Here is a 23,485-nt window from a genome sequence, read left to right as displayed (position 1 = left end):
AACGGGGCGGGAAGCCGCCGGAACCACCCGGAACCTCACCTCGCTTCACCAACGGTTTCTCCCCAACGCCAGAAGCCGACGGTAAGCAGCGAGGTCAGGCGCGGCGCACTTCACTCTCGGGTCTCTCCCGGCCCCGAGAGCCCACAAACTCACTTCCTGCCGACGCCACGCACAGCCGCCCCCCGCCCGCCGCGTCCCAGCCCCGCAGCTCCGGATCTACGGCCTGGCCTTCCCACCTAGCGCCCGCGCCTTCCCCGCACCCCGCGGCTCCCCGGACTCGGCCAGCCTCAGCAACTCCTCTGCCTGGGGCACCCCACGCCCTCCAGGTCAGAAACCCCGCGGCTCCGGCCTCGCTCTCGCGGACGGTGTGTCCGTCCAGGACGCCCAGAGTTTTGACTCGCTCCCAAAACACCCCAAACGCGGGTTTCTGTAAAGGTTCGAGAACCGAACCCCCAGTTATGCTCTCAGACTCCGCCCCCTTCTCTGCAGCCCGGGCAACACTCGGGGCCGGCGCCTCCGAGCGGCGCCGTTGGCTGACGAAGCAGCACCTGATTGGCCGCCGCGCCCCGGCGAGCCGCGATTGGCCGAGGGCCGGCCGGCTCCTCCCCTCGCCCCCGCCTCCGGCCTGCGGCCACCCGTGTGTCCTCGCGCCGCTCGTCCGCGCGCAGCCTGGCAGTTTGCCTCTTCCTCGTCCTCCAGCCTTCGCCCATGGCCACCGCCGCGACCGAGGAGCCCTTCCCTTTCCACGGTCTCCTGCCAAAGAAAGAGACCGGGGCCGCCTCCTTCCTCTGCCGCTACCCGGAATATGACGGGCGCGGGGTGCTCATCGCGGTCCTGGACACGGGGGTCGACCCGGGGGCTCCGGGCATGCAGGTGAGTCAGCCCCGGAGGGCCCGGGCGCGGGCGGCCGGGGACGCCGGGGAGGACGCGGCCTCGGAGCCCGCTCAGGCCGGGACCCCGCTCTGCGGCCGTGCCCAGGCCGGGGTGGGCAGCGCCGAGAGCCACCATGGCCCGCCCAGGGGACCCGGCTGCGCCCAGGTGTCGGGGGCGAGGGCCGTGGTGCCGCTGGCCAGACAAAAGCGGCGAGCCTGGCGTGGCTGGCGTGGGGAGCCCGGGTCCGCCTGGGCGCTGCCAGGCCGGACACCTCAGGGCGCCAGCCCCCCACCCCCGCGCCGTCGTCGCGGGCACCGGTCCCTGCCAGAATCTTGCAGGTTTTTTTTTTTTTTTTTTTTTTTTTTTTTTTTTTTTTTTTTTTTTTTTTTTTAAATCCCGGATCTGGGGAATGGGCCAGAAGACCCTCCGAGAACTTGATTGCCATGGCTGTGATTTGGGGGATTGGGTTTTTTGGGGAAGAGGAGTTTGAACACGAGACCGGGTTTTCGAGACGATCGCTCGGCCCACTTCCGGAATTGTTTCTTGTGGTTGTGTGTATTCTATTTTTAAACAGTCTCCTGCAGTGTGTGTGTGTAGGGTCCTTGACTCTCCTGACTTTGCATTCGTTTTACGTAGGCATCCAGTTTAGTTTGTTTCGGGCGAACTTTTCGTACCTTTGGAAACGATTCTTGTGTGTGTGTGTGTGTGTGTGTGTGTGTGTTTAATCTGGAAACATAAGACAACGCGCTTTAATTACTACGGTTTTCAAAAATTACTTAGTTTTGCCTTACGCACCTCTAAGATTCGTAGATCAGGGTACCAAGTACAAAGGTAATTTTAAAAATGTGTGTCTCTGTTAGAAGCATTCTGTTTTTAAAAGTTTAACTTTGATAAATTTAAGCTTTTGTTGAAATCCACTAGTAAACAACATTTTACTGGTGTTCAGAACTTACCTGCCCGAATCTTCCTCGACTAGTTCTGCTGTATTTTGATCTCTTGTGTTTACCAGTGTTTTCCTCTGTATCTTACTGCCCTTTCTACCATAAACAGTAACGTTTAATAAATCTCTTTCTCCTTACCCCTAATACACCCCTCCTCCGCATCATTTACAGTGCCTTCTGCTAATTGAGGTCGTATTATGGGGGCTTAGGAAAGTGGAAGCCAGTCTGGCCAACTTTGTATAGAAGCCCTCTAGGAATCTTGCTTCCTGGTTTTAGTTCTTCAACAACCCCACACCCAATGGCGGCCCTGCCAGGCAGCTTTGATGATGAGTTCCCTCCTGGCAACTGTAGTTTTTATAGTCATTGTTGTACTAATAACTCTTAAGACTTAAAACAGTGGCAGCTATCACCTCCTTGAGGCTTTATTACAGACTAGCAATGCCTTCCATTCTGCTGTGGCCTGTGTTTACATTTTATAGGGATAAGTGGGAGGAGAACAGCTGGGGTGTGCGGCTCACTGGTTCTGTTGTCAGGTTAATAAAAGAGTATCACAAAAATTTAGAGAAATACAGCTCAGTAGATATTTGTAGAATTTCCAGATCTGTTTATCAGGTTACTCTGTTACTCTGTCAAGTACCAGTGATTTTCATGCTGCGGTATTGTTATGAAAATTGATTGAGATTAATTACATGTGACTTTTTAAAATGCTTGAGAAAAGCATTAAATAAACAGTTTTTTTAAAAAGCAAGGATATTCAGTAGGAATTTATGCTGGCTCCTTAATCATCAACTCTCTGAAGGGTGAATGTGTTAGATATTTACGTGTAAAAACATGTAAGTATTGAAACAATAAAATGTTGAAGTCAAATGAAAGCATAACTCTTTGGATAGCTATTTTTAAAACGATTTATTTATTTATTTATTTGAAGGAGTTAGAGGGGGGAAAGAGACAGTAAAAGAGGAGAGAGAGTTTCCACCCACTGATTCATTCCCCATATTATTCACAGCAGCCAAGGCTGGGCCTTCGGACAATTTTTTCTGAGATAGTGACCTGACTACCTCCAATTAAAAGAAATTCAGCAAGGTAGACTATGAACTTATGAGCCTAAGTGACATCTTTCTTTTTTTCTTGTTTTGTTTTGTTTTTGAGAGGCAGAGAGAGCAGGCTCCCATTCACTAGTTCACTCCCCAAATGCCCAGACCAGAGCTGAGAGCTGGAAATTCAATCCAGGTCGCTGACATGACTGGCAGAAGCCCAAGTACTTAAACCATCACCACTGCCTCCCAGAGTCTGCATTGGTGGGAAGCTATAGTTGGGAGCCAGACCTGGGTACTCCAGTGTGGGCTTCAAGCTTCTTAACCACTAAGTTAAGTGCCCAATCCCTGAGTGACTTACTAAGGATTTTTGCCCTTTACAAAGTTATTTTGTAGTTTCATGTATACATCATTAACACATTATGTTCCTAGTTTTCAATTATGCAAATATTTCAACTAAATTGGCATAGGTGCAGAGTTACCATACATGGTATATTTACTGCTCAATTTTTTTAAGTTGTCCTATTTATAGGACAGTGGGACATACTGAAATACAATAAGAAGGTAGATACAAATAAAAGGAAAGAAAGAATAAAATACAGGGAAGAGGAGGATGAACTGGCCATTTGGAAAGCCAAATGGGATCTAAGTAAAGGAATAGAGGCTTAAAGTAAAAACTTCAAGGAACACAGGGAGTTGTCTCATTCTTTGGCAATGTCCTTGGACCAAGTTCTCTTATGTGAAAGTTGTCTGGGCATGTATAAAATGGAGGGTGGGCAGCATGAGGAATAATAATTACACAAATGATTAAATATTTCCCCAGCAAATATTTAGGCACCTGCCAGGTGCCTGAGGTTGTGTGAAATGATGTAGTCATGCAAACTGTGATTATTACATAGATTGTTGAAGGGATGGGTTGGGGCTGGCCAATGAGGGGTGTGACAGTTAGGCTTCACTCATAAGATGAAACCTGGACTAGACTGAAAATATATTTATAATATATTTGGTAGTCAGTAGGTCTCCCTGCTATCAACCGGTCTTTTCTTTGATCCATGCTTCACACTGCCAAAAATTTTCCTTAAAAACAGACGTATTATACCCTTGTTCCAAACAAAATGATATTGGAATCCCATTTGCTTTTGTGTAAGAATGCAAAAACTTGAACATTGTGTATGCGTGCTTTACCATCCAACCATAGCCTCTGTTCTCACCATTTTCTCTGTCCATGGCACCTTCAACCCCTGTCCTTCATTCTTTGCCTCCTTTTTTAGCATTTTCTACTTTTTCTCTCTCCCAAATGTTCAGGTCTTTGCTTGTGATGTTTGTCAGCGAGCCTTCTATAATCACTCCTGCTTAATCCTTTTAAGACCCAGTGGAGTCCTGAGCTCATTACTTTTTAGGAAATAATGATTTAGTTCACAACATATACGTATGTGTGCTGTCTGCTGTTGTGTTAAAGGCCTGTGACGGCAAAGAATAGTAAGACCCAGTCCCTGCCAACAGAGTCCTTTGTCATTTGTAATTTTTTTCACTCTTGGTTCTTAGAGCAATTTGTTCCTGTCACCCAGTAGCACTTAAAATATTTCATTTCAGTATTTCTGTTTATATAACCTTTTCTTAGGTAAGTTAAAATTCCTTGCAAGCATGTATCAAAATGTAGCTTGTGCAAAATGTGCTTGTAATGCTAAGTATTTTTTTGTTGAGTGGGAAAAACATATATGAAGGTACTTTAAAAATTCATGGAAAATGAATATTATGAAAAAACTGCATAGATTTTAAAGTGTTTATACCAAAATAAGCTTATCTTTTATTTCCATTGTTCTACAAACTTTTTGAAGTACCCTATTTATGTGTGTAAAGAAGAATGTAATTCCTCATAGAGAAAAAAGACTTGGATAAGGTTACAAGTAGTCCGTAAAAATAAATCTGCTCATATGTTCACTAAAATATAATAAAGAGCACAATAAGTAAGCTGTCATATGTATACATGTACAGTTGAGTACTAATTTTAAATTTTATTACCTCTCTTTTAGTTAGCTTTGTCTCATTCACTTGAGCTGGGCTTTGTGTTCTCTTGCGAGTATTCTTTTATAGATACTGTTTTTACCTCTGTTATTTGTTATCCTGAATTGTAATTGTATCTCTGCTCATCAGTCTTCTCAACTGTTGGTAAGCCTTATGAATGCAAAGATTGTCTTACTCGTTTAACATTATGTTTCCCAAATAAAAGTTAACTAATATTTGCTTCTGAAACTTTGCCATGCTTAAAACAATATTTTCAGTATCTTCTCTGAAATTTCAAGGAAATACTTTTACCCTCACTTTATTTAGTATACTTCATGAAACTCCCTGCCTTTTGTTTGTTCCCTTTTCAAACATTTAGTGAGTGGCTCCCACCCTTGCAATTTCTGCCACCATAAGGATTCTTCAGTTCCTGATATTTTGGGAAAATCTTTGACAGTTTCCATACATCTAACAGCATAGACCCATAAATGTTTCCTAGTCGTCAACATCAGTACACAGGGTTTATTATCATAGTTCTACTCATAGTAACCTGGTTCCTACTTTCAGTCCCTCTTTTCCATGTAGTGTCCCACACACATCTCACTGCTGCTCAAAGTTGAGGATTAATTCCAATGTTAGTAGTTCCATTTCCTTCTTTATTTCTTCCAAAGCTGCATTGCAGAAATTTCAGGTTGCTTTGTTTTGTTTTTGTTTTTTGTTTTTTTGCCTTTTTAAAAACCCTTCGTTTCATAACCTAAATGCCTTTTTACCTCCAGCTGTAGTAAGAAATACATGGATATGGGGCCAGTGTTGTGGTGCAGCAGGTTAATCCCTTGCTTGTGACATGGGTTCCACTTTCAATTCAGCTTCCTGTTACTGCTCCTGGGAAAGCAGTGAGCCCCTGCCACCCATGTGGGAGACCTAGGTGGAGTTCCTGGCTTCTGTGGTCATTTGAGGAGTGAACCAGCAGAGGGAAGATTCTCTTCCTCTCTTTCTCTCCATCACTCTTTCTTTCAGTCTGTCTCACTCACTCACTCTGCCTTTCAAATAAATAAACCTTCTAAAAAAATTTTTTAAGCACATGGATAGAAAAAATGCATGTATAAGAATTTTTAATGAGTGTGTGTGTGAGAGAGAGACAGGTCAAGTTGGTAGTTATCTCTTCTTAATTTCAAGTCACTGAATTAATTTCTTCATTGAATGTGAAGGTTTGGGTGACTTGTGTTCTTATGGTGTCTTTCAAATCACATTCTTATTTGGAATACATTTTAAAATAGATTATTTTAAATTAAATTATTTATTAATACATGTTGAAACTACTCTTGTTTCCATTTTTGTTTTGGTAGATTTTCTTACATTTTTGTTCATTATGTTCTTTTACCTTTTTTGAGGTACATAGCCTGCCCCTTTAAAATCAGTGTCTGATTTAAGTTTTATAATTTCATCAGAGTCTGGTGTGATGTCTGTAGTAATTCCCTATTATGATTTTGAGCCTTCTGAGAGTTGTAACCAGTATAGACTGTTCCCAGGGAATAAACACTCAATTTAATAATTACCATTCATAAAAATGACAGCAGTGCCTAGAAGCCCTTTAGGGCCCTTTCAAGTCATCGGGCCCTAGATAGCTCCAGAGCAAAATGATTGAAGTTCTATTTGGGGTCCACCAGCCAGTCTCTTGCTTTCCCTTGTAAAGAAAAACGATGCCTTTGTTGCCTGTCCACAGTGAGTTCCCTCTCCTTCAGAGTATACCTTAATTACAGAGCTTTGAGAATACTTCAGAGGAAATAATTGGTGTTGGGGAGTGGTGCCTGTTGGTCAGAAAAACTCATCAAACTGGACATTGAGTTTTGTCTCAAAGAGTATGAATTCTCCAGATAGAAAAAGAGTCTGATGACTTTCACATTTTTAACTTTCTTGTTTCTTTCTTGAAGGGTAGAGGTCCTCTTTTTTTCAAACTTTGTGTGTGTCTCTGTGCTTGATTCCTGCGGGTAACTCATTTCATATACCATGAATGCAACAAATTTCCTTTGCAAAGCTAGCTGAGAAATTATTTTTTCCATAAAAGCAGTATGAGCAATACAGTACTTCTGTTTCCTATAACAATTACACTGTGGCTCAAAGGACAATTTGGGGTCCAGCATGAAACCATACCTTAACAAAATCAGTCGTAACAATGTTATTAGAGACAGATTATTCAGTAATTCAGTATTTGCTGAGTGCTTAACAAACAGTATGAGACATTGGGTGGATAAAATACACCAGTTCTTGGTTTGTGGTGCTTCTTTGATAATAAGGGAAATAGATTTGTAAGAATCAGCTAACTAGATAGTTACAATTTGAGTTATGTGCTGTGAAGGAAAGAAGGTACAGTGTGAAAGAACAATCAAGTTTATATGGCAACCACCTAAAAGGTCATCAGGAGGCCTTTCCACAAGGGTGATGCTTTGGTAGAAAACTGAAGGGTAAGATGGAGTCCTGTGGAACAGCTGAATGGATAAAGAGTTCAGGCAGAAGAACCCTGTGCACAAAATTTTAGCTTGTTCCAGGAATGAAAGGAGGGAGGTCAGTGTAGTTAGCCTTGGAAGTGCCAGAGAGTGACCAGGGTCAGGTTGTGCAAGGCATTTTGTATTCTGAGTGCTCCATGAGTCCACTGGAGGTGTAACAGAGAAGAGTTTTGTAACACAGCTTATTTAGTATTCTTTTTGTTGGGAGCCAACTAAGAAACTTCCAAGGAGACAGTCCACATTTTGAAGGCAAGAGACAATGATGATGATTTGAAGAATTAAGATAGTGGTAGTGGGAAGATGGAGGTGAACCATGTTTTAGAGGAAGAGTTAACAGGACTTTCCAGTTGCTTTAGTGTGAAGCCTGCATTGGAATAAAGCATCAGAGGAGGACTTCGAGCAGTTGGGTATGTAGTGTTTCCTGAGATAGCAAAATCTTGAGGAAAAAAACAGATTTGGTGGTCAAGGGATTGGTGGTGGTGTTTGAAGTCAATTTTGGATTTAATTGAAGGTGCCAATGTGATGTCCAGTAGTGAAATGGTACTCAACATTTTTCCCCTGAAGTTTTCTACTTGCCCAACCAAAGTGCACATTCTTCAGATCTTTTCTCCAATGTTACCTTCTTAATGAGGCATTGATAAGCTGAATCATATTTCAGAGTTCCATACCATTTGTCTTCTGTCCTAAGTTTTCTCCATAGTATTGATTACTTGTTTAGTACTAATTTGTCTGTTGACTGCTTCCTCACAATGAGGTCTTTGAGAGCAGGGAATTTTATGTGTTGATTGTGCTTGTGTCCCTACCACCTAAAATAGGGTCTTGGTTAAGTGAGTATGTGAAACCACTTGAAGGATTTTGTGGTGTGGTATTTCTATAACTAAATGTTCTTAGATATGTCTGGCTTTTGGCTTAAAACAATTCAGTTCACTTTAAAATGAATCCAGATTTTGTAGGAAATGTTAAATAGACACACATACACACGAACATACAGGGCTTTACATTGTCTTCTTTAAGGATAAAAAGATAAAATCTATAATTCATACTTTCATTGTCTCAATTTTCAGGTTACAACTGATGGAAAACCAAAAATCATTGATATCATCGATACAACAGGAAGTGGTGATGTGAATACTGCTACAGAAGTAGAGCCAAAAGATGGTGAAGTTATTGGTCTTTCAGGAAGAGTGCTTAAGGTTGGGCTTTCACCTTCTTGCAGTGGTTTCTTTTATTCCTTGTACTTTTTTTCCTCAAAACATCTAATTTTTTTAGCTTATATTTGTTGATAGGATATTCGTTACCTATTGCTGCATAACAAATTACCTGAAAACCTCATGGTTTTAAAAAGCAAGTAGTTACCACCCCAGACTTGCAGTGAGTTGGCAATCTGAGTGGGACTTAGCTGGATGCCTCTCTCATGAGTTTGCCTTGTTCACATGGCTTCATCTGTGGGCTAGGGAAGACCTTGGTGGGAGAGTCTGTTTCCAGGCTTATTTGGTGGATTGTTACTGACTGACCTTGGTTCTTCGCCACGTAGAGCTCACCACACTACTTTATGGCATGTAATTGTCTTCCCTCAGGGTGAGGGAACCTCACTTCACTGTATTCTGTTCATTGGAAGTGAGGACGTAAATCTGCCACACAATTTCAAGGGAAGGGGATTTCATAAGAACCTGCTTACACAAGGAAGTTTAGATCTTTGAAGAAGCCGTTATTCTGTTATTTGAGAAGGTATGTAGATAGAATTGGGGTTGTTTTTTTTAATGAGATGGCCAAATTCTATTTTAAATTTTGAATAGAAAGTTGGAGAAAGTGGCTACATGGGATAGGGATAGGAATGTTTGTTTTGTTTTGTTTTTATTTGAGAGTTGGTGGGGGGAGAGGTTCACTTCTCAAAAGCCTGTAACAACTCCTGGCTGGGGCTGAAGCCTAGAGCCAGGAATTCATTCCAGATCTCCCACTGGGAGCAGGAACTCAAATACTTGAGCCATCACCACAACACCAAAGGTTGCCTTATCAGGAGACTAGAGGCAGGAGCAGGAGCTTGGAATTAAACCCGGAACTCCAGTGTGGGACACAGGCATCTTAACTGCTAGGCCCAGTGCCTGCTCCTGCCATGGTAGTGTTGTCATTGTCATTTCCTGCCCCTTCATAATTTTCCTAGTGAACTTGACCATGAAGAAATATTTAGGCCATATGGCTATAGACTGGCTTTGCTTTATTATATGTTCTTTTTATAAAGGTTTGGACAAGTTAAATATGAAAAATAATTAGAAAACAAGCATAATATGATTCATGAGATATTAGCTAATGAGTATGAAGACTGGCAAGAATTTGTGCTTTGGTAGTCTATTTTTTATAACAGTACGCAGTATTAGTTTGGGGTGAGTTATGTTACTTGAGAAAACTAGAGAGCAGTCCTAGTAAGTCAACAGATTTAGAACCATGAAAAGTATTATTCTCATTTATTTCTATATAGCTTTAGTGGCCGGCGCTGCGGCTGAATAGGCTAATCCTCCACCTGTGGCGCCGGCACACCGGGTTCTAGTCCCAGTCGGGGCACCGGATTCTGTCCAGGTTGCCCCTCTTCCAGGCCAGCTCTCTGCTGTGGCCCGGGAGTGCAGTGGAGGATGGCCCAAGTGCTTGGGCCCTGCACCCCATGGGAGACCAGGAGAAGCACCTGGCTCTTGGCTTCGGATCAGCGTGGTGCACCGGCCGTGGCAGCCATTGGAGGGTGAACCAACGGCAAAGGAAGACCTCTCTCACTGTCCACTCTGCCTGTCAATCAATCAATCAATCAATAGCTGTAGTAACCCAGTTAGATTTTTAATTCTGTTCAATATGTCAACATAATTAAAAGACAAATATTACTATGTTTTAAACTCTTTAAGGTTATGAATAAAATACTGATTTTTTTTAAACTTCTATAGGTGTAGACTTTATCTGTAGAATTAATTTGGAAGAAGATTTAGCTCTTAGGTCCTTTAACAAAAATTTTCTTGCATTTTCTGTTGGATAAATGCTTCCCTGTTGTTTTTGTTGTTCTTTTTTTCTGGAAATCCTGTTAATTGGACACAGGACCTCTTGAATTATGTCTTTCTGCCTTTTCATACTGTCTCTTTTTTTCTTTTCTGAAAGATTTCCAAAATTTCCTCAGCATTACCTTCTAGCTTCTTGTATGAGCTTTGTTAAATTTTGCTCGTTTTTAATTTCAGAAGTCCCTTAATGAGCTCTCAGAGAATATTTTATCTATTTATTTATTTACAACATTTTATATCTGTGAAAAAAAATTGTCTTTTTTCTATTTCACTGTTTCTTCCCCTATCTTCCTCCTTTGTATTCATCTTCTTCCTCCTGTTCAACTATCTTAGATTCCTCTTTTGCTTCCTCCATCAGCTTGTCATCTTCTGCCTCTACTTTCTCTCTTTTTCATCATTCTGTCCTTCTATTTCCTGTTCCTCCTCTCTCTGTCTCCTCGTCTTCTCTTTTTCTTTTCTTTCTTTTTTTTTTTTTTTTTACATATTTGTTGGTCATTTTGTGTCTTTTTTTTAACTTTTATTTAATGAATATAAATTTCCAAAGTACAGCTTATGGATTACAATGGCTCCCCCCCCCCCCCCGTAACGTCCCTCCCACCCTCAACCCTCCCCTTTCCTGCTCCCTTTCCTCTCCTCTTCCATTCACATCAAGATTCATTTTCGATTCTCTTTATATACAGAAGATCAGTTTAGCATACAGTAAGTAAAGATTTCAACAGTTTGCTCCCACACAGAAACATAAAGTGAAAAATACTGTTTGAGCACTAGTTATAGCATTAAATCTCAATGTACAGCACACTAAGGACAGAGATCCTACATGAGGAGTAAGTGCACAGTGACTCCTGTTGTTGACTTAACAAATTGACACTCTTGTTTATGGCCTCAGTAATCACCCTAGGCTCTTGTCATGAGCTGCCAAGGCTATGGAAGCCCCCTGAGTTCACCGACTCTGATCATATTTAGACAAGGCCATGGTCAAAGTGGAAGTTCTCTCCTCCCTTCAGAGAAAGGTACCTCCTTCTTTGATGACCCGTTCTTTCCACTGGGATCTCACTCGCGGATCTTTGATTTAGGGTGAGGGTGTGTGTGTGTTTGTTTTGTTTTGTTTTGTTTTGTTTTGTTTTGTTTTGCCAGAGTGTCTTGGCTTTCCATGCCTGAAAAACTCTCATGGGATTTTCAGCTGGCTCCGCATGCCTTAAGGGCTGATTCTGAGGCCAGAGTGCTGTTTAGGACATCTGCCATTCTATGGGTCTGCTGTGTATCTCACTTCCCATGTTGGATCGTTCTCTACCTTTTTTATTCTATCAGCTAGTATTTGCAGGCACTACTCTTGTTTATGTGATCCCTTTGGTTCTTAGTCCTATCATTATGATCAATTGTGAACAGAAATTGATCACTGGGACTAGTGAGATGGCATTGGTCCATGCCACTTTGATGGGATTGAATTGGAATCCCCTGGTATGTTTCTAACTCTACCATTTGAGGTAAGTCAGCTTGAGCATGTCCCGAATTGCACATCTCTTCCCTCTCTTATTCCCACTCTTATATTTAACAGCGATCACTTTTCAGTTAAGTTTCAGCACTTAAGAAGAATTGTGTATTGATTACAGTATTCAACCAAAAGTATTAAGTAGAACAAACAAAAAAAAATTCTTAGAGGGATAACATATTAAGTTGCTCATCAACAGTCAGGGTGAGGGGCTGATCAAGTCACTGTTTCTCATAGTGTTCATTTCACTTTAACGGGTTTCCTTTTTGGTGCTCAGTTAGTTGTCACCTATCAGGGAGAACAAGCGGTATTTGTCCCTTTGGGATTGGCTTATTTCACTCAGCATAATGTTTTCCAAATTCCTAACAGGGATCACTTTTCAGTTAAAATTTAAACACCTAAGAATCATTGTGTGTTAATTACAGAGTTCAACCAATGGTACTAGAACAAAAAAAAATACTAAAATGGATACAGTATTACATGGTACATCAACCGTCAGGACAAGAGCTGATCAAGTCACTGTTTCTCATAGTGTCCATTTCATTTCAACAAGTTTCCCCTTTGGTGCTCAGTTAGTTGTCGATCAGGGAGAACATATGATATTTGTCCCTTTGGGACTGGCTTAATTCACTCAGCATGATGTTTTCCAAATTCCTCCATCTTGTTGCAAATGACCGGGTTTCATTGTTTTTGACTGCTGTATAGTATTCTATAGAGTACATGTCCCATAATTTCTTTATCCAGTCTACTGTTGATGGGCATTTGGGTTGGTTCCAGGTCTTAGCTTTGGTGAATTGTGCTGCAATAAACATTAATGTGCAGACAGCTTTTTTGTTTGCCAATTTCATTTCCTTTGGGTAAATTCCAAGGAGTGGGATGGCTGGGTTGAATGGTAGGGTTATATTCAGGTTTCTGAGGAATCTCCAGACTGACTTCCATAGTGGCTTAACCAGTTTACATTCCCACCAACAGTGGGTTAGTGTCCCTTTTTCCCCACATCCTCTCCAGCATCTGTTGTTGGTAGATTTCTGAATGTGAGCCATTCTAACCGGGGTGAGGTGAAACCTCATTGTGGTTTTGATTTGCATTTCCCTGATTGCTAGTGATCTTGAACATTTTTTCATGTATCTGTTGACCATTTGGATTTCCTCTTTTGAAAAATGTCTGTTGAGGTCCTTGGCCCATCTCTTAAGTGGGTTGTTTGTTTTGATGTTGTGGAGTTTCTTGATCTCTTTGTAGATTCTGGTTATCAACCCTTTATCTGTTGCATAGTTTGCAAATATATTTTCCCATTCTGTCGGTTGTCTCTTCACTTTCCTGACTGTTTCTTTTGCAGTACAGAAACTTCTCTGTTTGATGCAATCCCAAATGTTAATTTTGGCTTTGACTGCCTGTGCTTCTGGGGTGTTTTTCCAAGAAGTCATTGCCAGTACCTATATCTTGCAGGGTTTTTCCAGTGCTCTCTAATAATTTGATGGTGTCAGGTCGTAGATTTAAGTCTTTAATCCATGTTGAGTGGATTTTTGTGTAAGGTGAAAGGTAGGGGTCTTGCTTCATGCTTCTGCACATGGAAATCTAATTTTCCCAGCACCGTTTATTGAATAGACTGTCCTTACTCCAGGGATTGGTTTTGGATCCTTGATCAAATATAAGTTGGCTGTAGATGTTTGGATTGATTTCTGGTGTTTCAATTCTGTTCCATTGGTCTATCCATCTGTTTCTGTACCAGTACCATGCTGTTTTGATTACAACTGCCCTGTAGTATGTCCTGAAATCTGGTATTGTGATGCCTCCGGCTTTGTTTTTGTTGTACAAGATTGCTTTAGCTATTCGAGGTCTCCTGTGTCTCCATATGAATTTCAGCATCATTTTTTCCAGATCTGAGAAGAAGGTCTTCGGTATCTTGATTGGTATTGCATTGAATGTATAAATTGCTTTTGGGAGAATGGACATTTTGATGATATTGATTCTTCCAATCCATGAGCATGGAAGATTTTTCCATTTCTTGGTATCCTCTTCTATTTCTTTGTTTAAGGTTTTGTAATTTTCATCATAGAAATCCTCAACGTCCTTGGTTAAGTTTATTCCAAGGTATTTGATTGTTTTTGTAGCTATTGTGAATGGGATTGATCTTAGAAGTTCTTCCTCAGCCGTGGCTTTGCCTGTGTATACAAAGGCTGTTGATTCTTGTGCATTGATTTTATACGCTGCTACTTTGCCAAAATCTTCTGTGAGTTCCAATAATCTCTTAGTAGAGTTCTTTGGGTCCCCTTCTCTTTTTCTTACTCTCAACTTTTTATTTTAGATGTTCCTCATAGTTGTCTAATCATCTTAGTTGGCTGTCTCTTGTTTGTGAAGTTCTTGACTTAAGTAGTATCTTTTGGTTGTGGATTTCAATGTAGGGTAATGATACTATTTGGGAGGGACCCCAAAATTTACTAAAATACATTTCTGCTAGCGTTGTGTAAGAGTTTTTTGTTTGGTTTATTTTTAAATTAATCAATCAATTAATTTGAGAGGCAGAGTCACAGAGGGGTAGAAAGAGAAAAGTCTTCAATTGCTGGTTCATTCTCCAAATGGCCACAATGGCTGGTGCTGGGCCGATCCAGAGCCAGGAGCCAAAAATTTTTTCTGAGTCTTCCATGTGGGTGCAGGGGCCCATGGACCTGGATCATTGTCCACTGCTATCCCAGGCCACAAGCAGAGAGCTGGATTGGAAGAGGAGCATCCAGGACATGAACCTGTGCCTATACGGGGTGCCCACACTGCAGGTGGAGGCTTAACCCACTACGCCATAACATGGCCCCTGTATGAGAGTTTTCATGGTTGTAGTATTATATATGTTACTGGGACTTGAGGTGACTTTCAACATGTCTCATCTGTCTCCTTTGTCTTCTGAACTTCATAAAGTGACATTCTGGGTTCATATAGAAAGAGTTAACGTGATTGGTGAAGTTTAGGCAGGATGTGGAATGGGACTGTGAGAGTCTGATTGCTTCTTATATACCAGCCACCAGTCTTCATGGTTTCAACTGCTCTCGCCGTCCATATTATCCAAGTACCCACATAGAGGTGTTCAATGATTTTGCCATAGTCACTAAAAGGAGTAATTCGTTAGTCACAAGGATTCTGACTACTTGGATCTCTCCAACTCCTTAGGAAACTTTAGTTTGCAGAGAGCAAGGCAATGTAATCTTCAGGTTTGCTTATCTCAGTCATATTTAAAAATGAAGTAAATGTCTATATTTTTCCTTCTTCCAAGTAGCCTATCAAGTGCTGAATGTCTTATTCTCCCAGTTTAAGGTCCATTACTGACTAGACGCTTTGAACATTTAAGTAATCTCATTTTTAAGGATGGTATTTGTATGCCTCTTTCAGAAACTAGTGATTGGTCACTTTTGGCCAGTGCTACTCCCATAAGCAGATAAAAGCAAGGGAGTGAATAGAAGAACCTTAAAACCTTTTATTGTAAAACAGTGCTTACATAAAGTATATGCCACACTTATATAGAACTTAATGAATAATTAAAACAAAAACCATTGTATATACCACCCAGATCAAGATTAAGAATATCCCTGTATCTTGGGAACTTCTTGTATTCTTCCAGATCACAACTTGTTTTACCTTTGTGTGATAATCATTTTTTTGCCTTCCTTTCTAGTTTTGCCTGTTGAGCTTTATATGAATGGTCTCGTTTCTGAATCATTTTATGTTGTCTTTTCTTTGGTAGTTTTGAAAGATTTGAAATTGATGAGATTCATTCATATTGTTGGCATATAGCAGTGGTTTATTCAGTTTCATTGCTGTGTGTGGTTCAAGGTTTATAAATACTACTTCTCTTTGTTCTTCTGTGATAGACAGTTGTTTCCAGTTTGGGACTATTACTAACCAGTTTTTAGAGAACATTCTTGTATATGTTGTAACCAGTGAATGCAGTTGGGTGTAGATGTCACCAGAATGTCTGCTTAGAAGTGGAATTGCTGAGACCTGGAGTTTTAACTTCACTATTTCACCCCAAGCAGTTTGTCCAAGTGTTGGTACTAAAGTAGATTATCATTAGTAGTGTCTACAAGCTTTAATAACTGTGCTACCGTTCTAAAACACTTAATTTTCATACTTAATATTTGAAAGTACTTTAGGGAATCTGTATATCATATTGTTGTTTTAATTTGTGTTTCCCTAATTACTGAGGTAGAGCACCTTTTCTTACATGTATGCTTTTGGATTTTCTCTTTATGACATGCCTATTAAAATTCAGTTGCCTTTATTGTGTGCTACTGAGTTATCTTCTTACTAATTGGTAGGATTTCTATATCTATTCTCTTCACCTGTTCTTTGATTGTATGTGTTGCAGGTGTCCTCTCATTCTGTGTGTATATTTTCACTTTGCACATGATATCTTTTTTTATGATTTATGCATTTTTTTGAAAATCAAGGCTACGGGGGAGGGGGGACTTCCATTCACTGGCTCACTCCCCAGATGGCCAGACCTAATATCCCAACACCAAGTATTAAAATTCCATCATTTTCCACTAATTTTCAGTTGCTTTTTATTTTACAAACTTGAGCGTGTGGTGGTTATCTCAAATCTTGTTTCTTCTCTCTATCCCTTTTGGTTTTTGGGTGGTTTCTTCCCCCTTCCCTTATTCTAATTTTAGTAGCATTCTGGAAATGTACACAGTGTTTTTTGTTTTTTTTTTTTTTTTTACCACATTTAACTTGAAGTCATTTTAAATTTTGCCTTAAGTATTTTTAAAAGGTATATCCAGGCATAATAAATGACTAGGCCAGATTGAGCACAATATTTGGGTGCAGCAATAGCAAGGGGAAACTGTGTGTACTCTCACATGTGCCATGTGGCTGACAAGACTGAAACAGTTTTAAGGCAAACAAAACTCTTCAAGTATGCTGCTCCGTAGCACAGTGACACTCATGATGATACTTGGCTAGGCATCCTATCTTCCAGAGTTAGAGAAGTGCAATGTAATTAGATTATGACTTACTACATTGTAGTTACCATGTAATATGAACCATTTTAGAGATATTGACTCAAAATGGTCAATATGTAAAGCTTTGATTATTAAACTGACAAAAAATAACCACAGATAGGGCTGGCCCCGTGGCTCACTTGGGTAATCCGCCTGCAGTGCTGGCATCCCATATGGGCACTGAGTTCTAGTCCCAGTTGCTCCTCTTCCAGTCCAGCTCTCTGCTGTGGCCCCATGAAGGCAGTGGAGGATGGCCCAAGTGCTTGGGCCCTGTACCTGCATGGGAGACCAGGAGGAAGCACCTGGCTCCTGGCTTCGGATCAACACAGTGCCAGCCGTGGCAGCCATTTGGGGAGTGAACCAATGGAAGACCTTAAGACCTTTCTCTCTGTCTGTCTCTCTCACTATCTATGACTCTACCTGTCAAATTAAAAAAAAAAAATAACCATAGAACACCAAGTTTGGAAAATAACCTATTCCATAGTTGCCTCAAAAAGTTAACTTTATTCTAGGCTATGGTTGGATAGCATAACCATGAGTCTAGCTTTTATTCTTTGATTTTTAAAATTTTAGTTTAATTTTTTTTTTTTTTTTGACAGGCAGAGTGGATAGTGAGAGAGAGAGACACAGAGAGAAAGGTCTTCCTTTTGTCGTTGGTTCACCCTCCAATGGCCGCCGCGGCTAGCGCACTGCGCTGATCCGATGGCAGGAGCCAGGTGCTTCTCCTGGTCTCCCATGGGGTGCAGGGCCCAAGCACTTGGGCCATCCTCCACTGCACTCCCGGGCCACAGCAGAGAGCTGGCCTGGAAGAGGGGCAACCGGGACAGACTCCAGCGCCCCGACCGGGACTAGAACCCGGTGTGCCGGCGCCGCAAGGTGGAGGATTAGCCTAGTGAGCCGCGGCACCGGCCAAATTTTAGTTTAACTTTTGTAAATAGTCTGTTTTCACTGTAAGGAAAATAAATTGTCATGATCTGAGTAGTATATGATTCCATAGACTCAGCAGGTTTTTGTCTCATTTATGATTAAATGTCATTTATGTCTATTGAATTTATTTTCACCTTATTGTATATTTTAAGTAATTGTCATTAAGTATATCTTAATACCTCTTTATTTTGCGGCTGTTTTAATTATGCCATCCAATCTTTTGGCATTTCACAGCATTTTCTAGTCTCTTCTTGCAGGGCAGTTGCCAGTAGCCCAGGGTTACAAAGCCACCTGTGCCATGAAACACTTAGGAGTAAAATATTCTTTTAATTTGCCTACAAGTGACTACTTAACCTTTGTGTTGTTGCAGCACTTTGTTGTTGTTATTGTTGTTACATCATAGGCTGTTGCAAGAACGTTAAAGCTAAGAATCTCTAAAGAAGACTCATAAGGTTTTTTTTCAACACATGATTTTATTCATTCACTTATTTTTAAAGATTATTTATTTGAGAGCCAGAGTTACACAGAGAGAGAAGGAGAGGCAGAGAGAGAGAGAGAGAGGTCTTCCATCTGCTGGTTTATCCGCAATTGGCTGCAGTGGCTGGAGCTGCACTGCTCCAAAGCCAGGAGCCAAGAGTTTCTTCCTGGTGCAGGGGCCCAAGGACTTGGGCCATCTTCCACTGCTCTCCCATAGCAGAGAGCTCGATCGGTAGTGGAGAGCTGGGACATGAACCAGCACCCACATGGGATGCTAGCACTGCATGCGGCAGCTGTACCCACTACGCCACAGCGCCAGCCCCAGTTCATAAGGTTTTTAATGAAAAACACTAGTTTGTATGCCAGTATATTTGGAATTTTATGTTCTTCAGATACCTGATTGATTTAAAAATGATTAATGACATTTAGGCCTTATCTGGGAAAGTATTGTGCAAGGAAGATGAGAATGAGTTGTGTAAAATATTGCATTGGTCAGGACTGATGAGTCAACAGCTCTGAGTGGTTGATAGTTTAGCATCATAAGTTGTACACATTTAAAGGCTGTTTTTGATGATCAGGGTCATATGATTGCAGAGACTGAATATTCTTCATTTTCTTGATTGAGATTTCAAGTTGGTTGATGCTCAGTGCATTTTCTTATTCCCAAGAATCATAGGTAGTGATTATTTTCTTCCTTTTATGGATGAGTCAGTAAAAGCCTAGTAGTCCTACCTGGTTAGTGGTAGAGTTTGGCTTCAAAGTCCAATTTATCTGACTTTAAATTCTACATCTTTTCACTGAATTATTTGGTCTCCATGATACAACTGTGTTCTAGTTTTCACATTCCTATTATTTTAGCAGGTGATATAATTTCTCTTTGCTACTTTGCCTTCTCCATTTGTAAACTGGGTATACTTTCTACATCATTGTAACAATTAAAAGCTTTAAGTATTATTTTTAAATACTATGAGATATTTGAAAAAAGGACCATAAGATGTTATATATAATTAACGCGATTTTGTAGAGCTTTTCTCTTGAGAACCTGAAGAGCTTTTTTTTTTATTACCTACGCATTATCCTTAGAGAATTGCAAAGGAAAATAATTTTTTTATGGATTTATTTTTTGATTTGAGAGACAGTTACAGAGAGATGAAGAGACAGAGAGAGAGAGGTCTTCCGTCTGCTGGTTCACTCCCCAGATGGCCACAACAGCCAGAGCTGGGCAGATCCAAAGCCAGGAGCTTCTTCGGGGTCGCCAACGTGAGTGCAGGAGTCCAAACACTTGCATTATCTTCCACTGCTTTCCCAGGCCATTAGCAAGGAACTGGATTGGAAGTGGAGCAGCTGGTACTCGAAACTGGCACCTATATGGGATGCCAGCACCACAGGCAGAGGCTTAATCTACTACACCACAGTGCTGTCCCCCCTCTTTTTTATTTTTAAAGATTTATTTAGTTTTATTTGAAATGCAAAGTTAGAGAAAGAGAGAGATCGTCCAACCACTGGTTCACTCCCCAAAAGGCCACCACAGCTGGGGCTGGGCCAGACCAAAGCTAAGAGCCAGGAGCTTCTTCTAGTTTCCCATGTTTGTAGCAGGGGCCCAACCACTTGGCCCATCTTCTGCTATTTTACCAGGTGCATTATCAGGGAGCTGGATCAGAAGTGGAGCAGCCAGTGATATAGGATGCCGATGCCACCCACTACACCCCAGTAACAGCCATAAATTCTTCTTGGGGCCTGCATTGTGCCATAGCAGGTGAAGCTGCCACCTGCAGTGCTGGCATCCCATGTGGGCGCCAGTTCGAGTCCCAGCTGCTCCACTTCTAATCCTGCTCTCTGCTGTGGCCTGGGAAACAGTAGAAGGTGGTCCAACTCCTTGGGCCTTTGCACCTGCATGGGAGACCCAGAAGAAGCTCCTGGCTCCTGGCTCCTGGCTCCTGGCTTCAGATCGGCGCAGCTCCAGCCATTGCAGCCATCTGGGGAGGGAACCAGCGGATGGAAGACCTCTCTCTCTCTCTCTCTGCCTCTCCTTCTCTCTCTGTGTAACCTGACTTTCAAGTAAATAAATAAATCTTTTTTTAAAAAAGATTAACCTTATACTAAGTATTCTTAATATGAACTATAAGAATTAAGATTATGTAAATTGGTTCCCCTTCCTACAATTTGATGGGCAGTAGAGTTGATAAAGGGGAAAATGAAGTGTCATTGATGTTTAAGAAGTATCTGGAGAGGGTATTTAACCAAATGGTTAAGAGCTGATTAAGATACTGACATACTACATTATATGCCTGCGTTTGAGTCCTGTCTCCAGCTCCTGATTCTAGCTTCCTGCTAATGCTGAATGCTGGAGAAAGCAGTGAAGGCACAAAGGATTGAGTTCCTGTGAGTAATATGGGAGATGTTGATTGAGTTCTCAGCTCTCAACTTCTGCCCAGTCCAGCCTGGTCCCTACTGTTGCGGGCATCTGGGGAGTAAATCAGCTAGTTTGATTTTTATTAACAGCAAAGCATCATATAAATGAAAGGTATTATTCCTGTTGAACCATCTTATTTATGGATGAGGAAAAAAGTTACGGAGATATTGACTGCTTAAAATATTAAAAATGTTTCTCTGTAAGCCTTATTTTTCAACTTGAGCTAATAGAATAGAAGTGAAATACTGCCCTCCCCCCAAGTCATGTGTCATTAGAATTGAGAAACATAAGTGAACAATTTTATCTTTTTTTCTACAGATTCCTACAAGCTGGACAAATCCCTCAGGCAAATACCATATTGGCATCAAAAATGGCTATGACTTCTATCCAAAGGCTCTTAAGGAAAGGATACAGGTAACATTCAACTTGGCATCTTGATTTTTTTTCTTCCTACTGAAGAGAAGAAATTCTTTGATAAAGTCTCATTAATGCTTAACTGTTTTGGGAGACTGGGTGACTTTCAGACAATAACTTCTTGAAGAAAGATGCTGTTCGATGGAACGTTATCTAAAGTAGTGGTTCTTCATCCTGGATACATGGATAAGCTTAGGGAATCTGTTGAATACACTGAAATTATATTAAGTTGGTTTTTTGTGTGTCTGTGTTTGTGTTTTCTGGAAGGTGGAATACAGCTTTCATTGAATTTTTTTTTTTTTTCTTACATGAGAAAGCTTAGAGAGTTGATTTAAAATTCAGACTTTCTTACTTGTTTCTGTTCCTTTAGTTAAGATAATTGTCCCTCTTCTCTTGCTATTTAATTAGCCTTCTTGCTCTCAGCTTGTCATCATTCAGTATTAAGAAGAGGGTTAATCAAAACTACTGAAGTACAAGAAACACTAGTCTGTCATTAAGTGAAATAAGAGATAAACAGAGTGATAAGAAGCCTCCTGTGAAAAAGTGCTGTTCAGTAGAACTTTGTGTGATGATGGACTTGTTTGAAATGTTTAGTATCTGCTCTGTCCCTCCTGGCAGCCACAACCCACGGTAGCTTTTGAGAACTTGAAATGTGATTATTATAACTGAGTAATTAAAAAGTAAAATTTATGTAATCTAAAATTTAAGTTTAAATAGTAGTTTGTCACTAGTGGCTACTGCATTGGACAATGTAGCTTTAGAAGATGGCTATAATGCCAGAAGCAGATGTAACCCAGGATTTCAAAGGTAAAATAACATGAGCTTGAAAATGGGCCTGATGGATAAGAGACATGTGCCCTTTTATTTGATCATAGTGTTCTTCAGGGGTTTGTGAACTATAAGAAATCTGTATATTATCTGTATAACCTTTATTTATCAGATTATAATCACTCTGTCCTCTTCAAAAAGTTAGAAAAGAATTAGTGATAAGATATTGAGTACTATTTTATCTTAAAATTTCAGGCTGAAATACATGGATGTAATGACATTTTAAGGTAATATAAACTTCAGTCAGCAGTATTGATGACATGAAATACAGTGATTAAGTTAAAATGGTCCCTTTTCTTGGCTTAGTTGACTGTTCTACTAGAAAGGATTTCTTTAACTAAGATACTCTGTTGGGAGGCATCATGGGTTAAAGATACTAGAGATAAAGGTTAATACCATTTCAGTAATACAGAACCTTATTCAGTCATTGAAGATGGGGAAAAAAATAACCCAAGAGAGAAGAAATAGAGAAAACCTGCATGTCTGTCAAAATGCAGCAGTAGTGTCTCTCCAGTCCCCTGCTTACACCTGTATGTGGGCCCAGGAAACAGTATTGTCCTACTTTAATTGACTGGTAATTGCATTTTGTCACTTGGTACTCCACTTCTTGGAAAAGTAGAGGATTTAAATTGGGGATTATAATACATGAAAACACATCTGGAGATACCCTTTTAAATTTGTTCTCTTAAAACCCGGGTACAATTAATTAACTAATGTTTAATAATTGAGCCTTTGTTCTGTCAACTTCATTAGAAACCATTTCTTTGTTGTGTAGCCTAACAGCTGATACCACAAGGTCCACTTCCAATTGACCATACTTGAATATTTGTCATCCTAATTGTAAGGAAGTTTTTCTGTCTTTCCAGAAAGAACGGAAGGAGAAAATCTGGGATCCTGTTCACAGAGTGGCCCTTGCAGAAGCCTGTAGAAAACAGGAAGAATTTGATGTTGCCAACAATGGCTCTTCTCAAGTTGGTGCTAGTCGCTTTTATTTAACATCACCATAGAACCATATTGCCATAGTGTTCTTAGAGGACTCATAGACTGTTTCTTCACAAGTTTTGTTTTTTGTTTTTTGGGTTTTTTTTTAGCAAATTTTGTTTTAAGTTGGTTAATTTTACTAATTTTTCCTTTATTATTTATCTGGATGTCAATTTACATATGTATTTATCAATTTTAAAAAACTTCTTAATTAGCCTACAATACACCTAGGTAAAAGTACATAAATTGTGAATGTATAATATAAGCTGCATCCAGAAAACATTCTGGTGTCTCTTCCTAATTGCTGCTCCCTTCCTTCTCCCCAAAGGCGACCACATTTCTGTCTGCTAATGCTGTAGAGAGCAGCTACTTTGCCTGTTTTGAATTTTGTAAAATGAAACCAACATTATGTATTTTTTATACATAACATCTTTTGCTCAATATGATGCTGTGATTCTCATCTGTTTTGTAGGGTATTGCAGTTCATTTTCATTGCTCTGTGATATTCTATTGTCTGGATGTACCATAAGTTATTCTGCAGATTGCAATATGCTTTGTCTTCAATTTCTTGAATCTT

General features: G+C 40.5%; 1 protein-coding gene across 4 annotated transcripts in view; it reads left to right on the top strand.

The window, feature by feature from the left end:
- Window positions 1-582: 582 nt before the first annotated feature.
- TPP2 (tripeptidyl peptidase 2) overlaps window positions 583-23,485 on the top strand; it is an 89,288-nt gene continuing 66,385 nt past the window's right edge. For 2 of the 4 annotated variants that reach the window (XR_011378715.2, XM_002713016.6), the window contains exons 1-4: window positions 583-873; window positions 8,421-8,549; window positions 21,004-21,099; window positions 22,794-22,898. Coding sequence is in view for 2 of the 4 variants with exons in the window: in XM_002713016.6 (XP_002713062.1) it covers window positions 709-873; window positions 8,421-8,549; window positions 21,004-21,099; window positions 22,794-22,898 (495 nt within the window). In the remaining 2 variants the exon portion in view is untranslated. The remainder of the gene's footprint in view (window positions 874-8,420; window positions 8,550-21,003; window positions 21,100-22,793; window positions 22,899-23,485) is intronic. The other 2 variants (XM_002713015.6, XR_011378714.2) reach the window with 2 other exon arrangements.

The sequence above is a fragment of the Oryctolagus cuniculus genome, chromosome 9, assembly GCF_051225735.1.
Source record: "Oryctolagus cuniculus isolate XC-2025 breed Fujian yellow rabbit chromosome 9, ASM5122573v1, whole genome shotgun sequence".
Taxonomy (NCBI): domain Eukaryota; kingdom Metazoa; phylum Chordata; class Mammalia; order Lagomorpha; family Leporidae; genus Oryctolagus; species Oryctolagus cuniculus.
Note: the sequence above shows the minus strand (reverse complement) of the source record. Positions and strands in the feature narration are given on the sequence as shown.